This window comes from Panthera tigris, chromosome B4, assembly GCF_018350195.1.
Source record: "Panthera tigris isolate Pti1 chromosome B4, P.tigris_Pti1_mat1.1, whole genome shotgun sequence".
Lineage (NCBI taxonomy): Eukaryota > Metazoa > Chordata > Mammalia > Carnivora > Felidae > Panthera > Panthera tigris.
In genome coordinates this window covers 20,018,903-20,041,974 of record NC_056666.1, presented here as the reverse complement: position 1 = coordinate 20,041,974, position 23,072 = coordinate 20,018,903, and the positions used below count along the sequence as shown (strand labels likewise).

Sequence of the window (23,072 nt, the reverse complement as noted above, 5' to 3'; positions counted from 1 at the left end):
GCCTGGCTGGCTCAGTGGGTTGGGCAGCTGACTACAGCTCAGGTCATGATCTCGTGGTCTGTGAGTCTGAGACCCACATCGGGCTCTGTGCTGACAGCTCAGAGCCTGGAGCCCGTTTCCGATTCTGTGCCTCCCTCTCTCTCTGCCCCTTTCCTGCTTGCTCTCTGTCTCTCTCTCTCTCAAAAATAATAAACATTAAAAAAATTTTTTAATAGTATAGCAATACTGCAAATATAATAAAATTCAAATATTTTAATGATAATTTATACATCTTTTCAATTTGCAAACACAATTTGACCAAAAAAGTTTCCAGGAAAAATGAGAGAACAACGGAAAGTTTCAGATATTCTCCAACTCAATTCAAACTTTGCACTATGAAGCATATTCTGATAACAGACCCCATTTCTGTGTCAGCTCCCACCAGTAAGGCTTTAATACTCAGCGTGTGATGAGAGATGAAACCAAGTGTGAACAACTTTCAGGTCCCATGAGTAGGCTGACTGTTAAAGCTGTCAGGTTCAATTGCATCATTCCACATTATTCAATGCCTCAAACTGCTCCCTAATTGTTAGGAGCTTAACGTATTCAAAACCATTGTTTAGGCTAATACTGAAATGCCCCACAATTGAGTTTCTATAAAGTAGTGGGAGGGATTAAATTATAGTCAAACCATCACTGAACACTCATGATTGGACAACAGGATGGTAGAATAACCAACCAACTCTAAGCAGGTTTCCTAACTGGTTAATACCTAATCAATACATCACCCAACTTTAGGGGAAAAAATGTAGTCCCCAAGGACTAAAGCAGCTATTGAAATAATTTAAGAACTGGAAAAACCTCAGTCAACAGCTGAACCTAAAATGACTAAAATTCATATACCTATGTTAACATGGAATTATAAATCTTAACAAAAATTTTTAATACTATTTTTAGTAAGGGAAGTGCTTCTGTACAATTTATCTCACTGGTAAACAGGCTGTTTCTGTAACAGCCAAAATTAAGTCCTAAGTACTTTATGGTCTAGAAAGTATTCTCATTTGAACTTCATAATGTACCTGTCCCTATAGCCGGTAGGACAGGTATTTAAAGTATTTTATTTTACACATGAGAAAAACTGACACCCACAAATTTAAAAAGCCCCACCCATAGTTATACTCGTGAGTAGGAAAGCTCCTGGAACCATGGATTTCTGACTCAAATTTCTGCTGTTTGGCATTATGGCACACAAATGGACACAGTAACATTCCTAACAATGTTTTTCAAAGAGATACCTCTTGACACAGAGGCACATCGCTGGGAAATTCATTTTTATGGGAGGGAGGGATTCAGTAAACCAGACAGCAGCCTCCAGAGGCAGACTGCCTGGCTTCCAAACTTAGTTCCCCCACTTCCCAGACAACCAACACTGCACGGTTACTGAACCTGTACATCGCCCAATGGTAAGCGACATCACAAAGCACTTATAAAAACTTATTTTGCTCAGAATGTTAAGGTCCTTAAAATTACAAGTCATTATGAAACTATTTAAAATATAAAAGGTGAAACTTTCATTCTGACCAATCAAGTCAGAGATCTTCTGAAGTCACGTCTATCTGCCCGGGAAACTGAGCCATTTTCTCAAACAGAATGGAAATGTCGTATCAGACAGACATCATCTGAAAGGAAATTGAGGACTACATCTAAGACAACTCACACACACACACACACCCCCCACAAAGTTATCATATTGGAAAACAAAGTATTCAAAGCTGCCTGAAATAAAAGTCTCACAGAAATGTGCGAAATATTAGTCCTTAAATTAACTGTACCTTAAAAATACTTAAACACCTGCATTTACTAAGTATCACATTAATAAAGCTTGAAAGTTCCTTCATCTAAAATTATTTAAATTTATTGTTTATGATAGTAAATACAGAGTTAACAAGAAACCAGGATTATATGTATGAAGTGTGTGCCCAAAAGCAAAACCCAGAATGCAGAAAATACAACTACTTTTCATTACATTCAGTCTTAAAATTTGTTTATTAAAGGAATCATCCTTCAAACAAAAGCACTTGAATTTTCCCAAAAGACAAACAGAATGAATGTAGAACTAGGAGACAGAGTGGAATTTGAAAGGCAAAATGAAAAATTAATGACACACCTACAGAAACTAATTTATACCTCTACTCATGATACAAGGGCAGAGCACATCATTTAAAATAGATCATATGAACAGTAGATCTATCTTCCAATAATGTTAAAAACTATTAACTATATTGTTATCTGAAAGAATAATTACTCTAAAAACAAACAAATAAAAGGATTTAACACTGAAGAATATAAAACTAGCTGATCAAACATTTTTAAAAGGTGTTTTCAAATTAGGGCTGCTAAGCATCACCCTACAATTTTACAAGTGTCTCCTTTTTCCCCCATTAAGGCACAATTCTATTCTCAGTTTTTAATTTCTATTAAGCTCTTCCTGATCTTACCTCCCTGACCACTTTCCAAGGAACAATTCTTAAGACAGCAAATAAGCCAAACAAGAGGCCTGTCTATCTTACTTAAAAAACCGAGGCCAGAAAGATCAAGAATGACCCCTGGATTTTTATCCTGCTGGCACCAGGCCAGTCACTAAAAACTACTACCTTCATTAAATTTGGCAGGGGGGATGGGGGGGGGGGGGGCGGGGCGGGGGGAGCAGGGCATTATTCAAATTTAACATTTCCATTATCTGTTTATATTTTCTAAAATACTTGCTTGCTAGTGTGATGTTACAATTGTAACAAGACTTCCATAATCACGTTTTAAATATCGGTAATTTTAATTAACCCACTTACAGCATTGCTAATCAGCTACCTGTAAAGAAACCCTAAATAACAGACTACGATTTGATTACCTAAACACAATGAATTGTGCAATTTGAAAACAAACAGGGCCCATATAAAAGTTAACCAGAAATAAACTTGTCAATTTGAAGAGAGGATTCAATCACCAAGTACATCCCAATTTGCCAGAGTCCTAGCTAAACGTCCCCTTTATTCTAAATATTTTTGTACCCTTTCCCTCACACATTGCCTAGAAAATTCACATTTTGCACATTCAATACCAATACTATGGTCTCAGGCAGCTAAATTGAAGTAGTTCTGCACTCAGTTCAACTGAGAGGTCAATGTGCCTCAGTTGCCTGGAGACTGATGGTTGCTACAGCAGCACAGATAAGCCAGGCTAAATAAGCTTCAGCTTGAAGGCAGAAAGCATTTACTGCCGGACAGAATCATAGATGCAGTTGTCTCAGCATGCAGCATTTGAGTCTAACTAGATGATCATATTTATAAGAGACCCATCTTACTGAACATGGAAAGAGGATAAACAGTAAGGATTTTAATTGGACTGAATCCTGGATTACTTGCAACTATGATTTCTTTGTTCTTCAGTTGAGTCATATGTTAAGTGGAATTTTCCCTCTAGCTATAAATTTCTCTTCACCACCACTTCCCCCATCTACCTCCCTAATGCCAACCCCCAAAACCACAAACATAATGAATGAGAAGAAATGAGAGTTTGCTTAATTCAGCCTGGAATTAACCAGAGAGTAATTAAAACAGACTTTTATAAAGAAAGAAAAGAAAAACGCACACTGGAAATGTTCATGTGAGACTTTGTCCAAGGATAGAAAGCTATCAACAGCATATGGCTACACTTAATTAAAAGAGATGAAACTATTTACAAGAACCATTCTCTCATTTATCCTTTCACCCTCTCTAACCCCACACCCCTGTTATGCTGCCTATCTCACCAGGGCTAGTGAAATGAGCTACAAAAAACTCTCCCAAATTAGTCAAACTCCCCTTATTCAGGTTGAGAGGTTCACCACATAGTTAACTTTCATTTTCAAACATGATACCACTAATCACACCACTGGTTTTCTGTGCTGAACTGTCTGTTGTTTATTCTAATACCTGATCTAATTGTAATGGTGACTGCGCTGAGCCATTACATATTTTTAAAAATAAGCCTGTACTCTGATGTACAGCTTACAGAAAATACTTAAAAAGTGTGTATATATTTTTTTTTAACTCTTGTTTAATATTTATTTTTGAGAGAGAGAGAGAGATGGAATGCAAGTGGAGGAGGGGCAGAGAGACACACACACACAGAATCTGAAGCAGGCTCCAGGCTCCGAGCTATCAGCACAGAGCCCAACACAGGGCTCGAACTCACAAACTGAGAGATCATGACCTGAACCGAAGTCGGGCGCTTAACCAATTGAGCCACTCAGGTGCTCCAAAAAGTACATATATATTCTAAAGGCCTGGACAATGGAAATTAGGAACACATATGTAAAGCATAAATTTATAGCAACTTACAAACAACTAGCTCATAGTTTGTAATTAGAAATTTGTCTATATGGGGCGCCTGGGTGGCTCAGTTGGTTAAGCATCCAACTTCAGCTTAAGTCGTGATCTCATCATGGCTCATGGGTTCGAGCCCCGCATCAGGCTCTGTGCTGACAGCTCGGAACCTGTAGCCTGCTTTGAATTCTGTGTGTCTCTCTCCCTGTCCCTCCCCCGCTCACGCTCTGTCTCTTTCCTTCAAAAATAAACAAACATTTAAAAACAATTTTTTTAAAGGAATTTGTCTTTTATAAATTTCTCTAAATACTAAGAGATTTACTACTAGAAGCTTGGATAAAATTAAAGTAAAATTATAAAGAATTCCAAATAAAAATATCTATGTATACTTTAGGAATTTTAAATTATTACACCTTTGGTGAGGTGGTGGGGGAGAGGGAGTAGGTGTGTGTGTACAGCTTTGCCAATTTACCGTCCTATTTATAAATACAAGATTATGGTTTTTCTGATTTGACTCTTGCTTTTAAGGATTCCTGAAGACTACTGACCTATCAAGTTACAGGTCTAAAGTGAAGGAAAGGGATAAATTTATGCACAATCACCAACAGAGTCACTTATTTAGAATATTCATGTACATTCTTTACTCTCCCACTAGGAAGAAAACAATATAGTACTCAAAGGGATCAATCACTCTTTAACCTATATTCTCCTACACTGGTTTTTGAAAATTTAGACAGCAGACGATCATATATTATTTCTGTGATTTTTAAAATTATAAAAGGAATTTTTAAAACCACAAAACCAGTTCACACTTTTGAAGTCCTATTTTTAATTTTTTTAATTTTTATTTTTTAAGTTTATTTATTTATTTTGAAAGAGAGAGTGAGATAGGGGCAGAGAGAAAGAAGGAGAGAATCTCAAGCAGGCTCCGGTTTGTCAGCACAGAGCCCCGCGTGGGGCTCGAACCCATGAACCACAAGATCATGACCTGAACCGAAACCAAGAATCAGACGCTTAGCCAACTGAGCCACCCATGCACCCCAAGTCCTACTTTTTAAAAGAAAGAGTAAAAGTCCCCACCAAGTTACCAGTTTACATTAGGACAAAATTAGAAACTCAGAAACTGAAAGGAGTCAGTTGAAGACAACATATTCCTTTGTCGTCTCTCATAAATACCATGTAGATATGTCTATTATTTCCACTAACATGTCAAAACAAATTGAGGCATTTTAGAAATTCCTATGGGAAGCCCTATTTTCTTTCTTTCCTCTCCAATGGAATTCGCTTTCAGAAACGACAAACCCACCTACAGGTCGCTTCACAGCACTGCAATAATTTACCTGAGTTGTAGCAACAGCTGGGGCTGCAGATGATGCTGCTGATGGGGAGAGAGCTCCCACTTGTTGCAAATGCCCAGAAGATTGCTGAGGTAAATGAGAACTGGAGACAGGAGTACTAGATCCTGAGCCAGATACTACATTTGGAAAGGATACTGCTACATCATTGCTGTTATAAATACCTGAAAGAAAAAAAATTATTTAAATACTTTGCAACTTAGCTGTCAAATTTGTCACAGATACTTAATATTAACCATTAAGTCAGAACACCCACATTTCTTCCTGATCCCTCCCCTCAATGATAAATTTTATTGGTGGTGATAAAAAAAAATGTATTAATAACTGACTAAATACTGACTTGTCATAAAACACTTGTTTAAAAAGAACCTAAGTCATTTTTAATTTGTAACAAAAATGACTCTGCCATGTGACTGGGATCACATCAGGAAGTGCCTCGTAAAAATAACAGTAAGTATTTTAGGAATTCCTAAGAGCAAAGAAATGTTTCTTAAAAAGGAGAATGAAGCAATTAGAGTTGCTTAAAAATCACCTGGTAAACTTTTCAAAACGCAGACACTAGAGCCCCAGAATTCATGATTGAGAGAGAGGTCTGACATGGATGACCATGTTTTAGAAAGGTCACCCAGTTTACAATATAGAAAACAGAAGAGAACTAGACTTGAGATTCAAAGATCAGTAAGTGGATTCTAGAAATATTCAAGAGGAAGAATGAACAGACTTTATGACTGAATGGGGTGGGTGAGTAGGGGTAGGGATGGACGGGGACAGAGGATTAAAAGATAATGACAACGTGGACTACATGGTGGTGGTCAGGGTCACTTCAAGGACACAGGAAAAAAGGATGGAGGCACGAAAGCACTTTCAGAAAGCATCATGGAGTTGAAAGAAAAGAAAAGAAAAGAAAAGAAAAGAAAAGAAAAGAAAAGAAAAGAAAAGAAAAGAAAAGAAAAGAAAAGAAAAGAAAAGGAGGGGAGGGGAGGGGAGGGGAGGGGAGGGGAGGGGAGGGGAGGGGAGGGGAGGGGAGAGGAGAGGAGAGGAGAGGAGAGGAGAGGAGAGGAGAGGAGAGGAGAGGAGAGGAGAGGAGAGGAGAGGAGAGGAGAGGAGAGGAGAGGAGAGGAGAGGGGAGGAGAGGAGAGGAGAGGAAAAGGAAAAGGAAAGGAAAAGGAAGGGAGCACTCGGTGAAAGCAATCCATTCTGAAAAGTGGATGGGAAGAGGAAGGAGAGAGATGATGAGCAAAAGTTAAGGGGAAAGAGGAGTGACTAGAAAAAGATGTTGATTTTTTAAAGATGGGAGATCATGCTCATATGCTCCACAGGAGAGGCTCTTCGAGGATAAAGGTGAGAGATGGGAATATCAATAAACCAATAGGGTTCTCAATCAGGGATGATTTCTGCTCCACAGAGACACGTGATAATGCCTGAAGACATTTTTAGTTGTCAAAACTAGGGGGCACTACTGACATACAGTAGGTAGAGGCCTGGGATGATACTAAACATCTTAAAATGTACACGGCAGCTCCTCACAGCTAAGAATTATCTGTATTACAGTGTCAGCAGTGCAGAAGCTGAGAAATCTTGATATAAACCAAGGTTCCTGGGAGGGTGGGAGAAAATAAGATCCCAAGACCCTAAGAATTTGACACTGTAACAAGAGGAAAGCAAGAAAAAAATGAACCTAAGTGGGATGTAGTAAAAAAAAAGAAAAGAAAAGAAAGAGAGAAAGAAAGAAAGAAAAAGATTAGAAACCATAGCCCTTGCAAGCAACAATTATTTACATTAACAGTACAATGTATTTTGTTCTAAAGAACGTAAGTATTACTGATTCATAATAAATAGAAGTACTCATAATCCTCAAACAAGAAAAATAAGGGAATTGTGACATTTGTAAAGGCCTTACAACTATAATTGAGGGTCCTAAGATCCTTTTTCTACAATTTCTCCAGGAAAAAAAGATAATTTATTCATTCACCAAATGCATCCATTCCGCAAACATCTGAGAGCTCACTGTTTGCCAGACATTATTCTAAGCCCTGGAGATACAAAGCCATTCAAGTAACGTGGTCTCCGCCTTCAAGAAGCTTAGTGGAAAAAAGAGACTATTACAAAAGACTGTGAAGAGTGCTATGATAGAGACATCCTCAGGGGCTCTGAGCACATGAAAAGGGGTATATAACCCAGACCTGAGGTGAGAGGATGAGGGTCAAAAAACTTACTGGAAGCGATGGATGCCTTTAGAGCTCATTTCTAAAGGAGCTGTAGAACCGAGGTGAAGGGTGGTTTGAGGAAGAAACAGAAGAACATGTAAGTACCATCTGGGTAGTCGAAGCAAGAAATGAGGCTAAAAAATGAGCAGGAATCAGATCAAGAACCTTAAAAGCTAAAATGCTGGAAATCTGGAAACAACAGGACGCCACTGAAGGACTGTAAGCAGAAGCATGGTGTGATCAGACTGAAGTTTAAGCAAGACATCAATCCATGACACCAGTGGAGAACGGACTGGGGAGGGGATTTAAAGAGAGACTGAGAAAGCTGTTTAAGGGTTGCTACAGTAATCCCGACGAGCAAAAAAGGAGATTAAACTACAGTAATAGTAGTAAAGATACACTGTAAAGGCGGAGTTGATAGGACTGGTACCTAATAGGACCTCAAGAAGAAATAAGAGGGAAGAGTCGAGGACGAGTCTTGAGTACCAGTAAGTGGGCGTGTGGTGATACCACTCACTGAAACAGGGAGAGCAACTGGGAGCACCTAGTACCGTATGTGGTTACTGTATGCAGGTCACTGTGCTGGCGTAAAAGCCCGATGAGGTATGTAGGACTCCCATCTCACACGACAGCAAGCAGAAGTTTAAAGAAATAATCTGCTGGGGCCTCTGGGTGGCCCAGTCGGGTGAGCGTCCAACTCTTGGTTTCAGCTCAGGTCATGGTCTCACAGTTTGTGAGTTTGAGCCCCGTGGGACTTTCTCTCTCTCCCTCTCTCTCTGCCCCTCCCCCGCTTGCACGCCTCTCTCTCTCTCTCTCAAAATAAATAAATAAACTTTAAAGAAAATAATAAAGAAATAATTTGCTTAGTAACCTAGCAGATGGTAGAATCGGGATTCACACTCGCAGCTGCCTGATTCTAAAACTGCAAGCACTTTGTAAGACAAGACTGAAGTACAGGTTGATCATTCAGGGTCTCTGACATGCCTGTGGAACACAGAACTCCTCCCTCTATAGTCTAGAACAGAACAGGATCAGCCTGGAGCTCAGCAGGAAAATCAGGTGTGGAGATACAAACCCAGGAGTCAGAAGAATAATAAAGTTAGCATAAGTAAACATGAAAACTCAAAAAGGCTTTCTGTTGGCTTGCACTGTGTTTGAAATCTTAAACTAGTTCATATTTAGAAACACTGAAACTTCACATTTCAAAGCGAATTCTAATTTCTCCTGAAAAACTGAAGCTCTGTCAATATTGGACACCAAGTTCTGAAATAGCAATAATCTGCTGGAACTTTGGTCAGGGTATAGATTCTTTAACCCACCAGAGTCCTGTCATTCCTTATTCTTCATCTCTTCACTCATTTACGTCACCTACCTGGCCCCTGTGAATAGGTGATTTACAACTCCTGATATGGAAGCTGGTGAAAGCCAAGGAACGGAAAAATGAAATCACCTAGACAAAATTCTCAGCATGATCAAGAGGACCAAAGACAGAATCCTACAGAACATTACCACTGGATGAGTAAACAACAAAAAATAGACCACAAAGAACAAAATAAGAAAACTAAGAGAATCTTAGGAACCACTAGAGAATTTTAAAGGAATAGGTCAAATGATTCCACTGGTCATTTAAAGTCAGGCCAGAAAAAGGAGTCACCAAATATGACAATAAATCTTGGCAAAATTAACTGTTCTAAGAGGTTTGGCTCTGAAGGAAAGAAAAAAGGTAGCATGTAAATGGAGCTTATAAACCTTACATTCCAAAAGACATGCACCTGAGAAATACAAGTTTTTAAAAAGTTTGTTATCTCATAATTCATTTAACAAATATTTATTGAGGTTCTTATTAAAAAACAAAAAAAGGGGGCACCTGGGTGGCTCAGTCGGTTAAGCGTCCGACTTCAGCTCAGGTCACGATCTCGTGGTCCGTGAGTTCGAGCCCCGCGTCAGGCTCTGGGCTGATGGCTCAGAGCCTGGAGCCTGCTTCCGATTCTGTGTCTCCCTCTCTCTCTGCCCCTCCCCCGTTCATGCTCTGTCTCTCTCTGTCTCAAAAATAAATAAACATTAAAAAAAAAAATTAAAAAAAACAAACAAACAAAAAAGGCACTGAAGATAACAAAGAACAGAAAGGAATTTTGCCTTCAAAGAACTAATAGTCTCATAGCAGAACCAGTAAGTACTCATAAGCTAAAGAAATGCTAGGTACCGTAAGGACACAGGACCTGAGGGATGACTGAGTTCAGAGGAAGAGACTAGGGGAGGTAGTTCCAGAGAGAAGCACTTGAACTCAGCCTTTGCCGCAAAGTACCTTAAAGGTAGAATGATAATAATCTAATTTTTTAATGATGGAAAGCATACATGGAATCTGGAGACAGCATGCTAAAAAAAACAAAAAACAAACAAACAAACAAACAAAAAACGGAACAAGTGTTTGAGACAGAAATCCTGGCTCTCTCAACTATGTGATCTGAATCAAATTACTTAACCTTTCTGAGCCTCCATATTTTTCTCTATAAAATCAAGTAATCATTGGTGCGCCTGGCTGGCTCAGTTGGTTAAGCGTCCGACTTCAGCTCAGGTCATGATCTCACAGTCCTTGAGTTCGAGCCCCACATAGGGCTCTGTGCTGATAGCTCTGAGTCTGGAGCCTGCTTCAGATTCTGTCTCCCTCTCTCTCTGCCCTTCCCCCATTCATGCTCTGTCTCTCAAAAATAAATAAAAACGTTAAAATTTTTTTAAAAAACAGCAAGTAATCACTACCTTAGAGGCTTTTATTTGAGAACATCCATGTAAAGGGTCTAGGAGTAAGTAAGTCTCCATAAGGGTACCCATAACTATTTTAGAGTTACTGCTCTAATAAAAATTTTAGGTTTAAGTCAGCAAAGAACAGTATTAATTACCAGGCCCTCTAATGTCCCTAATACTCTTTCAAAATTGAAAATACCATTGCCACATGCAATAATATATCCTCAGAGTGTAATGCTGAGAAGCAAAACTGTGGTGACTGAGGACCTCCAATATCTAAACTTGTGTCTGTTTTTACACTGCATTAGAGCATACTTAAATAGGAAAGTGCACAACTAAATATGCAATGTGGTGAACACAACTTTGAAACTGTGTCTGGTACTCGGGTTACTACTATAAATAGAACAGATAAAATTATCTTTTCTTATCCAGGCAGGGCAGTACAAATACCCAAATCTTTTTTTGAGTATGAGGATCGCTGACTCTCCTAAACTTCCTCATACCTCATGAACCAACAGTTTACTAAGACCTCTAGAACTTTCAAAAGTTAAATGATCCTCCTTAAATTGTTCTGTGCCTGCTTTCTTTTTAACTTACTCTATTTCCATCTTTCACAAATTATATGTTATTTTTTAAAACTTTTTTTTAAAGGTTATTTATTTTGCGGGGGGGGGGAGACTGCAAGTGGGGTAGGAGCAGAGAGAGAGGGAGACACAGAATCCGAAGCAGGCTCCGGGCTCTGAGCTGTCAGCATGGAGCCCAACATGGGGCTCAAACTCACAAACCATGAGATCATGGCCTGACCCGAAGTCAGACGCTTAACCAACTGAGCTACTCAGGCACCCCTATGTTATTTTAATCTAAATCAAGGTGATATTCATGGAATTAAATAGAACTGAATCCTGTAATGCATAAACTCTAGGAAAATACCTGAAATTCATCTGTTCAGGATAAAGGGTAGGCACAAAGATATAGAATGATACAGAGGTTGGCAATGATGTACTGATCCATCCATCCAGCCATCCATCCACCCAATATTTATTGTGTGCCTACTAGAAGACAGGCACTGTGCTAGGAGCAGGGAAAGTAGGGAACATGACAGGCAAGACAGACAAGATCTCGGCTCTCCAAGAGTTTACAAGTTAATTAGGGAGGCAAACGATAAAACAAACACATAACTATAAATTGTGACAAGTGTTGTGATTGAAGAGAAAGTACCATGAGAATGACAAATTAGGAAGCCGAAAGTATCTATCTGAAGAAAAGATACATAAGCCAAAACCTAAAGTTCACACAAGTAGACGTTAAGTGAACAGAGTGAAGTAGAAAAGCTTGTTCAAACTTGACAATGAAATAGAAAAAAGAGGAAAAAAAAGGTAATATGGGTAAAGCATAGTGGAGAGAGTGGTGGAAGACAAAGCTGGAGAGAAGGGAAGGAACAGATTACACACGACCTTGCAAGCCATGTAGAGGTGCTGAGCATTTACACTAAGATCAATGGGAAGACACCAAAGGCAAATACAGCATGACTTGGTTTTTCAGAAGATCATCCTTCTAAATGTAGTAAATGAATTGAAAAGAGGAAGAGTGGAAACAAAAGGGTCATCTAGGAAGCTATTCCACAATCTAGATCAAAGATTATGTCCCTCAGGACAAAGGTGGTAGTGGTATGGAAACACTTGGAATGATATGGATCTGAAGTACATCTAGAAGTCAGATGCACTCAACTTGATAGTTAGCTACATTTGATAGATAAAGTATTACGAATGAACTGGCTAGTGGTTACAAGTACCATTCACTGAGGCGGTGAAAAAAGGGAAAGTGCATTTTTGCTTATAAAAGAGGAAAGTATCGGTCTAGGACTAAGTCCTGAAGACCTCCAACATTTCAAGGAGGGTTAATGGAAGAGGAGTCAGTACAGAAAATTGGTATCAGTGAGGTAAGAAGAACACCATGAGTGCAGCATCACTGAAGTCAAGAAAAGGGTCTGAAGAAAGGGCACATAGATGGTTATCAACTGATGCTGAATGGCTAATTAAGAGATAGAGTGAAAAGGTCCACTGGATTTGAAATGTGGAGACAAATGGTGATCTTAGTGAGAACAGGATAGGGTGGGCAGAGCCAAGAAAACACTGCTGAGACCTAAGCTTTTATTAGTGTGCCCATGGCAATGATATAAAAACAATATATAAGACAGAACTATACATGACCAGCGACATAAATATTAGTGTTCACCAACCAGAGTTCCTGACTCCCAATTTCAAACTGCCTGGGAGGCCAAATCAGTGCCACATCAGCTTGTTTGTCCAGCAGTGAACCAGAGTAAATGAACGGGACAGTCTTGAGGAATATTTAAGCTAGTAAATGACTCAACCTGTTAAGTTATCCCTAACCCATATCCTATGACTGAATAGTCTTTTCTGGAGGTTAATATGGTGTGAAAGTAGTTAAGTCCAAATCCTGTTCCCTCATGCAAATAACCTCTCTGGACCTAGTACACCTCATCTGTAAAGTGCGAATGGCACCAATTTTTCACAGGGCTGGTGTAAGGATTGGCTAATACAGATACTAATACTATTAGTATGCTCTCCTACCACACAGAAAGCATTTGATAAACAGTAGCCATATTATTATAAAGGAGCGATATCTATCTCCATGATAAAAGAAGTAAACAGAATCATATACACAGCAATGGAAGATTCCATTGTAAATGTTGCAATGTAAATGTTCCATTGTAAATGTTAACATCCTTTCCCTTTGGCAACTAATGCATAACAGGATTATTTTGGTTTTCCCTTTCCCTTTGGTTTTAGATTGTGAAATATATCTCTATATGATTAACACCTTCATTATTCAGAGAGGGTAAAATAAAATTTAGAAAAAGAGCTTTCTTTCCTGAGACTCTTGGCCACCTTGATGGAATATAGGTGTTCCAAAATCTCATTAGGCAAGCATTAACTATTTCTTAGGCTGCTCTATTTTTACAGAGATCTGAACAATTCTGTATTGCTTCTTTTGACTTTACCTATAAAAATACCACATACTAATTATTAAAACTCTTAAGTAGATGGCAAAGTAGGGAAAAATTCATCCACAAACACTGTTCACATTTTTATGTATTTTCAAATTTTTTGGTATATAGTTTATGGTTTTGTTTAGCTTTATATAGCTGCCTATGTATGAAACTCAACATTTTTAATCCTTTTATACTTAACGTATTTTCCTATTCCATTATAAAATCTTTACAAATGTTTTGAATGTTATTTTGACATAATCAAATGAATATTGCGTAATTGACTCTGTTTTACAATATTCTACAATTATTTATTGCCTAATGTACCCAGACAAAATACTAGATGAAGATACTACAAAAAACAAAAACAGGTATCACCCTTGCATACATGGTTCTTAAAATGAAGGAACCAGATATTAAGTAAGCACACAGATACTAGTGCGATGATGAAAAAGCAGAATGTACTGTGACCGAATCTAAGGGGTAACTTAATTAAGATCAGCAGAGTAGGCTGCAGTGAAGAAGTGACACATAAACTAAAAGGAAGAGAGACCACTTCTATTGTTTTTACCTGCCCATAATTCTTCCCTGTTTTGTGTCCAAATAACATCCTATCTTCTGTCAGGGAAGTACCCCTCCTCCATTTCATACACTCTCAGCCCAGAGATAAACATGTGACCCAAGCTGTAATAGCCTCTCCTGGGAATTAGTATCTTGAAGGCATACACACCAGGGCAGAAAATGGTCAGACCTGTTAGTCTAATGGTAGTCATATTAGGATTCTATTAATCCTTCTTTACCCAGCCCTTGAATCTACCCTATTTCTGTCCTCTCAGAGGTCTGGGAAGGGGTTTTTTCCTTTAGTTCTCTAAATAACTGTACCTATCCAACAAATTCTTTTTTTGTTTAATTTGACAGAATCCACTCTGTGACTTACATACAAAGATATAGCCAGTGTAGTATAATAAGCAAAGAAATAAAATGCTTAAGATAAAGCTAGAAGTCAGTCCAAGAGCCAGCTCATGTGGAACCTTGCAGGTCATAGAGGACTCTCCACTTTCATCCTACTGGAAAGCCATTGAAGCATTTTAAGCAAGAGAGTGGCATGATTAGAACTTTACTTTTAAAAAGATCATTTTGGATACAATGTGAACAATGCCCTGAAAGACAATGGAAGAGTTGAATCAGGGAGATAATTTAAGTAGTTACTGTAATACGGTAGACAAAAGATTTTCAGCAGCTTAAATATGGTGAGAATTTTAGAGAAAAGGAGAGGCTCAGATTTAGCCCCAAGGAATTTCAACACTAAATTAGGATAAAGGTGAAGTAAAAACAAACAAAAAACTAATTAAGAAATAGTCAAAACTGCAGGATAACCAAGTTAAGTATAATGTTAGAAGAGAAGGGGGAGGGGAAGGGAGGGGAAGGGAGGGGAAGGGAGGGGAAGGGAGGGGAAGGGAGGGGAAGGGAGGGGAAGGGAGGGGAAGGGAGGGGAAGGGAGGGGAAGGGAGGGGAAGGGAGGGGAGGAGAGGAGAGAAGGGATGGGATGGGAACAGGATGGGAAGGGAGAGAAGGGATGGGAACAGGATGAGAGGGGAAAGGAGGGACAGGAACAGGAGAGGAGCTTCCAGTAGCAGGAAGTCCTGAACAAAAATAAATATGCTAAAAAGTCATCTAGGCTAAAGACTGAAAAGTAGTCACTTGATTTGGCAACGTGAAAACTACTTGTAGGCCGAGTAGAGTAGTAGTTGTAGAGCCAGTATCGGGGGTTTGAAAAATAAATCAGTAGGAGAATTTCTGTTTCTGGCAATGAGGCAGACCAGATAACCTAAAAACCTCCCCAATTAAAATGACCTCAAAATGAATAGCTGAGCCCATAGGACAGTGAGGGAAATCCTTATGAATGAGGAGGGAAAAGCTTTAATAGGCTGCCCTGGAGGAGTCAGCCTGTGTCAGTAACCCTGGAGCTTTGGCTTTAGTGCCCACAAGAAAAAGAGACAACACATTGGGCCTCCAATGGCTGAAAAGTTAAAAGTGGTAAGACTTTGGTTATATAGATTGGACCTTCCAAGAGCTACATTTCTGGGGAAAGATAGACCAGCCCTTTCCCCCACTGCCCCCACCAAAACCCTACAAAACCATCAAAACACAGAAATTACAGCACAGAGACAGCACAAGGAAGCTCGTCCAATTAGATTTAAGCTCTGGATAGGGGATGAAAAGTCTGCACTTAGAATTTAGAGCCATAGCTTTGCCTTCAAATAGCTTTTTGAGTTTGATTTTTTTTTTTTTTTTTTAAATTTTAGAGAGAGAACGAGAGCGAGTGAGCTAGGGAGAGGGGTAGAGGGAGAGAAAGAATCTTAGGCAGGCTCCATGCTCAGTGCAGAGCCCGAGGCAAGGCTTGAGCCCATGACACTGGGATTATGACCTGAGCCGAAATCAGGAGTCAAACACTCCTGAGTGAGCCATCCAGGCGCCCCAGGTTTTGGGTTTGAATTTACATATGTGCCTAGTCTGATAGATCCCAAACATTAAATTAACGTAAGACGGGGCCAGCTGGTACTGTCACTTGAGTACACAGCGGAAGCAAACACAAAACCTCTCTGAAGGGATATAACCTCAATTCAGGCTATAAAATGAGTTCACAATCCACAATTAGAAAACACAGATGAAAACAATCCCCTTGATCACAAACTAGCAGACACAAACATTATTTGACTGTTAATCCAAGAACCTTAGAAAGAAAATAGAGCAAATAAAGATAAGACAAATATTTCAAATGACTAAGAAACTAAATGACTAAGCCAAGGACTCACAAGTGTAAGAAAGAAACAACACTCTCTCTATAAAAAAAGGCACCTGACATATCCTGCTGTGCTAGGCAGAATTCTAATGATGTCCACCTTCCATCCCAAGGTTCCCTTAATCAAGGCACTACTGTGAAGAGACTTGGCAGATTAAATTAAGGTACTGATTAGCCGACCTTAAAACAGGTGGATTATCTTGGATTATGTAGGTAGGCCCAGAGTAATCACATGAACCCTTAAAAATAGAAGACAAAGGCCAAAAGAGTCAGTGAGAGATGTAATAGCTGAGAAAACAAGAGAGATGCAACAGAAGAGGAAGTCAGAGCGATTCTAAGTGTGCAAAGGATTCAACTCACCTTTGCCGACTCTAAAATGTAGGGACATGTGAAAGGATGGGATAGAAGCCTCGAGGAGCTAAGGGAGACCCTCAGCTGTCAGTCAGAAAGGAAATGATGACCTCAGTCCTGCAACTGCAAGGAAAAATCTGAATTCTGCCAACAACCTAAATGAGCTTCTTGGAAGTGAATGAATTCCAGAGTCTCCTGATAGTAAGAGCCCAGCTGGCCAACACCTTGGTTTTAGCCTTGTGCGACTCTAACAGAGCAACCAGATAACCAAACCCAGACATCTGACTATGTGCTAATAAATCTGAGTGCCTGTAAGTTGCTAATTTTGTGGTAATTTGTTATGGCAGCAACAGAAGACTAATATACTTGCAATGCCAGAAAATAAGTGTTCAAAGAATAATGAATGGGGACAACTGTGCCAGCTTAAAGGGGCTCCCACTAGCTAAAGTGTGAACAATTTGAGCATCACAATAAATACATCATACCCCCACACAAATCTGTAAGTCCACACTGATACAAATTAAAAGTATGATGAGAAATGGGATATTTATAGTCTCATACTTAATTCCACAATATACATAATTACAAAGAGGAAAAGAAAACCTTTTCATTGGAAATGCCTGAGTATGTGTCATCTGATAGATGCAATGGAAAGATCACATCTATGATATCCCGCTCCAAAATAAATAAATAAATAACACAGCTCTAATAATGAAAAAAAATGAACCAAACCCAAAAATAACTAACCTGTAAAATTCTGAGACAACAGTCAAAACTTGAATGGCCATCTGACGAGTAGATGGTAGTAATATAGTGATATTAATTTCCTGTTCTTGATCACTGTATTGTGATTTTACAGTAAAATGTCCTTGTCTATAAAAACTAAAGTATTCAGGGCACCTCGGTGGCTCAGTCGGTTAAGTGTCTGACTTCAGCTCAGGTCATAATCTCCCGGTTCACAAGTTCTAGCCCTGCATCAGGCTCTGTGCTGAAGCCTGCTTCAGATTCTATGTCTCCCTCTATCTCTGTTCCTCCCCTGCTCATGCTCTCTCTCTCTCTCAAAATTAAACATTACAAAAATAACAATAAAAATTTAAAAATAAAGACTGAAGTATTCAGGGCTAATGTGGCACTGTATCTGCAACTTATTCTCAAATACTCTAGGAAGATACAGTTCTGTATATTATACTCTATGTAACTTTTCTGTAAGTTTGAGACTGTTTGAAAATAAAAATATTTTACATGTGAGAAAAGTGCTACATGTTCTTAAAAACAAGAAAGAGAAAAACAAAATCAGACCAGATCCATTTTAGAAAGGACCAAAAAGAATTCTAAAAATTGAGGGGCACCTGGATGGTTCAGTCAGCTGAGCGTCCGACCTCAGCTCAGGTCATGATCTCACGGTTCGTGAGTTAGAGCCCTGCGTTGGGCTCTGTGCTGACAGCTCAGAGCCTGGAGCCTGCTTCTGATTCTGTGTCTCCCTCTCTCTGCTCCTTCCCCGCTCATGCTCTGTCTCTTTCTGCCTCTCAAAAATGAATAAATGTTAAAAAAAAAAAAATTTTTTTTTTAAAGAATTCTAAAAATTGGAAAGCACATTCACTAAAAATCTTTACCCCATTAGGCAGGTAAAATTATAAATCAGTATAGCTGAAGAGATAATGAGTGAATATAAAAGATCAAAAGAAATTACCCAGGGGCACCTGAGTGGATGGTTGGTTAAGCGTCAGACTCTTGATTTCAGCTCAGGTCATGATCTCACGGTTCCTGAAATCGAGCCCCAAGTCAGCCCCAAGTCTGCACTATTAGTGCAGAGCCTGCTTGGGATTCTCTCTTGGACTCTCTCAACCCCTCCCCTGCTCACTCGCTGTCTCTCTCTCTCCCTCGAAATAAATTAATAAAACCTAAAAACTACTATCCTGCTAGAGCACAGAGAGATTGATAAATGGAAATTATAAAAGAAAGGTTAAGGGACATGGAAGACAGAATCAAAGTCCAAATATGTCTAACAAAAGTTACTGAAGAACAGAAAGAATAGGGAGGATCACTATTTTAAATGGCCATAGGAGCACCTAGGTGGTTCAGTTGGTTGAACTTCCGACTCCTGAGTTGGGTTCAGGTCATGACCCCAGGTTCATGGGATGAAACCCCACATTGGGCTCCACACTAAGCATTGGAGCCTGCTTAAGAGTGTCTCTCTCTCTCTCTCTCTGTCTCTCTGTCTCTCTCTCTCTCTCTCTCTGCTCCTCTCCCCCTGCTTGCATGTGCTCTCTCTACAATAAAAATAAAAATAATAAAAATAAAAATAAAAATATAAAAATACTTTAAAATGTAATGGCTAGAGTTGTGTCCAGAACTGACAAAAGACATGAATTCTCTTGGGGCACCTGGGTGGGTTCAGTGGGTTAAGTGTCTGACTTTGGCTCAGGTCATGATCTGAACCCACAGTTCATGGGTTTGAGCTCTGTGTCAGGCTCTGTGCTGACAGCTCAGAGCCTGGAGCCTGCTTTGGATTCTGTGTCTCCCTCGCTCTCTGCCCCTCCCCCATTCTCACTCTCTCAAAAATAAACATTTAAAAAAAAAAAATGAATTCTCTCAATTAGGAAGCAAAGAGGTCCTAAGAAGAATAAAATCACATCTAGACATACCACCCAGAACAAAGAGAAAATCTTAAACGAGTGAGTGGAGGTAGAACAGTTTAAGGGGTAGGCACATGAACAGCAATGTGTGATTAAAGGAGTTTGGGTTCTTTTGTTCAAGAGGATGGACAGGAGAGAATGCTTAGATGTAGATGGGAAAGAAAAGTGAGGGTGAGAGGGTAAGGAGACTAACATGACAAGGCCTCTAAGAGGGCACAGAAGGGTGAGATGTGGAGCACAAGTACAGACTAGCCTTGCACTGCAAGCAGGACTGGAGAGAAAGAAAAGAGGATGGATACAAACCAAGTAGGTTTGCAGAATTGGGGGACTAAAAGATGCAATTTTAACTGGCAGTAAAAGTTTTAAAATACAAACAATCATGGCAAAAAGAGAGTTTCCTAGAGATTCGTATTAACACTGCCAAGCAATTTAAATGTCAGTGAAGGCTAGTATCACAAATCTATAATGATATGCATGTGTACATGACGTAAATTGTATTCTCTAGAAACACTTAGCTCAGATGAAGGATAAAAATATAGGTGGTCAGGTTAATGAAGGACATATTTCAACTAAGACGAAAAAAGACTTACTGAAGTTATTATCAATCATAAGCCCAGATAACAAACATCATTGAGTACGTTACACAGTGATTTTTTTTTTTCACTGTTTCTTTAGCTTAAGAAAATTGAAAGGGAGGCTTAGTAGGAAAAAATAAATTGCTAATTAAAATGAAGAACATAATCTTATTAGATGTGGCAGCTATTAAAACCATTTCCCATTCTTCATTAAAGGTTATCTATGATTTAAATAAAAACATATAAGTAATGACCATAATCAATTTTTAAAAATGAAGACAAGAAAAAAACTACTCTCAAATCTATTCTTTTAACATAATCGCCATGACAATTTTGCCTAACTTTTTATTCTGCAATTATTCACTTATATTTCTGACTCTTCCAATAGAATTTGAGCACCATGAAAACAATAAGAAACTGATAATCCTTTGTGCCATGTATACATTATTTTATACACAGTATACATACAATTTGTTGGGGTCAGGGAAGACCTATCACGGATATATTTCCAAGTTGTTAGGTAAGCTACCTAAATACCATTTAATAATTGAATCCAGGAGGTGCTACAAGAAATGTAACTGTAATCTTTATACTCCCAGTATTTTCAATTTTTTTTGCTATGACAATTAGCTCTGTTAAATCTAGACATTTCATATCTTGCACCACCTCCTTAGAACTGAAGTTATTTTTACGTAGTCTCCAAGAAAGACTTCATCTTAATAGTCCATGTTTTAGAATCCTTTCCTTGTCTGTGATATTTTAAAATTTCCCCTATAATGTGTCTAGATGAGAATTTTTCCTTCACTCTTTTTTCTTAGGCCCACTATGTGCCACTTCAAACTAAGATATCTCATCTTTTCTTTTTTTTTTTTTTTTTTAATGAAATTTATTTCCATTATTTCTTCAGGTTATTTCCTCCTCTCCATTTTTCTCTCTCTCCCTTTTTGGAGCTCCTGTTACCTGGATTCTACTTCTATCCTCCATACTATATAGTTTTTATTTTAAATATGTATAAAACCCATTAATTATTTTGTTGTTCACTGTATCCACTGTTATTTGTCCTATCTATTGTGTTCTTTACTTTGACTGTTACAGTTTTCCATACCTAAAATTTCTACTTGTTTTTTGTATCATTATTTTTTATTTTTTAGAGAGAGAGCAAATGGGGGAGGGGCACAGAGGGGGAGAGAGAGAATCCCAAGCATGCTCTGTGCTGGAGCCAATGTGGGGCTTGATCTCTCGAACCGTGAGATCATGACCTGAGCTGAAATCAAGAGTCAGATGCTTAACGGACAGAGCCATTCAGGTGCCCCTCTACTTGCTTTTAAAGATCTACTTTGTTTCAAATTATTATCTTCCCTCATGTCTTTCCTATCTTCTTTACACTGATTTATTTTCTTTCTATAATTTCTTTAGGACCTGGTCTGTAGAAAATCAGATTTCCTATTACTGCCAACATGGATTAAAAATTTTTGGTCTCTGGGGCACCTGGGCGGCTCAGTCGATTAAGTGTCCGACTTCTGCTCTGGTCATGATCTCACAGTTCGTGGATTCGAGCCCCGCGTCAGGCTCTGTGCTGACAGCTCGGAGCCTGGAGCCTGCTTCAGGTTCTGTGTCTCCCTCTCTCTGTGCCCCTTCCTGCCTCTCTCTCTCTCTCTCTATATATATATATCTCTCTCTCTCAAAAATAAATAAACATTAAAAAAAAATTTTTTTTTAATTTTGGTCTCCTAAATCTTGACACATCCAACAACTTTGAATATAATTTTTTATACATCTTTTGAATGAATATATTAGTTTCTCCTAACATTACAAGCATAATGCCAAACAGTCTGAGAAGTATAATTCCAAATACCTAATGATTATTATACAAAAATACCACCTGTCAATAGGCACATACATACACCCACAGATCCTTAAATAAAATGACCCTCTGAGTGTGAAACAAGTAATACAGGCCATCTATAGAAAGGGCTCACCATAAGACATGGTTTCTAACTCCAAGTTTAGTCATCAAGGTAACTGGGACATAGTTCCTGCAAACACAGGACTATAAATTAATGTGGAAGGAAGCTGCTAAGAAAGCAATCAACTGCATTATACAGAAAGAAAAAGAACATTATCAAGATGATAATCTTTTTTTTTTTTTTTTTTTTGAGAGATAGGGTGAGTGCCTGCACACAAGAGCAAGGGAGGGGCAGTGAGAGAGAGAGAGAATCTTAAACTGGGCGTGGAGTCCTACACCAGGCTTGATATCATGACCTAGATCTCATGACCCTGAGGATCACGACCTGAGAAGAAATCAAGAGTTGGAAGCTGAGCTGCCTAAGCCACCCAGGTGCCCCAACATGGCGATAATCTTTAAACATGACCTAACTAATTGTCCTTGTTCTGATGTCAGGTTCACTAATGAAGTAACTTTACAATTATAACTCGTTTTCCCAAGATTACTTTAAGGAAAAGTAAGATAAGCAATTCTGGGCAATTCTTGACAGTAATGTTTTGATCATCAATGATTAAATGACATTCATTTCTGCCATACTGGCTTGAGTTAGCCCACCTGATCAATTCCAGGTATACTGACAAAACCAAAAGGAGACTAATACAATAATGTGTGAAAGAAATGATAAGGATCTGTACCAACCTACAGCTGTGAGAAGGTGGGATTTTGAAAATAATAAATTAGATATAAAAAGTCATGTTTAGCTACCTTCAAATTAGAAGGTACCACTTGGTGACTAATTCAGTTGGGAGCAGGCAGAGAACAGAATCAAAGATGCACACAAGAGGAAAGGAGATAACTTCTCAGGAAACCCTGAGAATTACAAAATAAAGTCTTTACATATACAGGTATCATTATCACTATTATGTAATCATTAAGACATTTTTCTCAAGTACACTAACAGGACAACTTTTGTAAACACTCTCAAGTTACTAATGTATACCTGAAAGTAATCATTTGTTTTGGAGAGAAAACCTACTTCTAAAATTATCTAATTCATTAATTAACATTCATTAACCCCAAATTGTGGAGGTTTTTTTCTTTTATA

General features: G+C 38.7%; 1 protein-coding gene across 13 annotated transcripts in view; it reads right to left on the bottom strand.

The window, feature by feature from the left end:
* The window catches only part of MLLT10 (MLLT10 histone lysine methyltransferase DOT1L cofactor), a 234,949-nt gene that overhangs the window by 22,683 nt on the left and 189,194 nt on the right, over positions 1 to 23,072 (bottom strand). For all 13 annotated transcript variants that reach the window (XR_006219669.1, XM_042991194.1, XM_042991193.1 and 10 more), the window contains one exon: positions 5,681 to 5,859. Coding sequence is in view for 12 of the 13 variants with exons in the window: in XM_042991194.1 (XP_042847128.1) it covers positions 5,681 to 5,859 (179 nt within the window). In the remaining variant the exon portion in view is untranslated. The remainder of the gene's footprint in view (positions 1 to 5,680; positions 5,860 to 23,072) is intronic.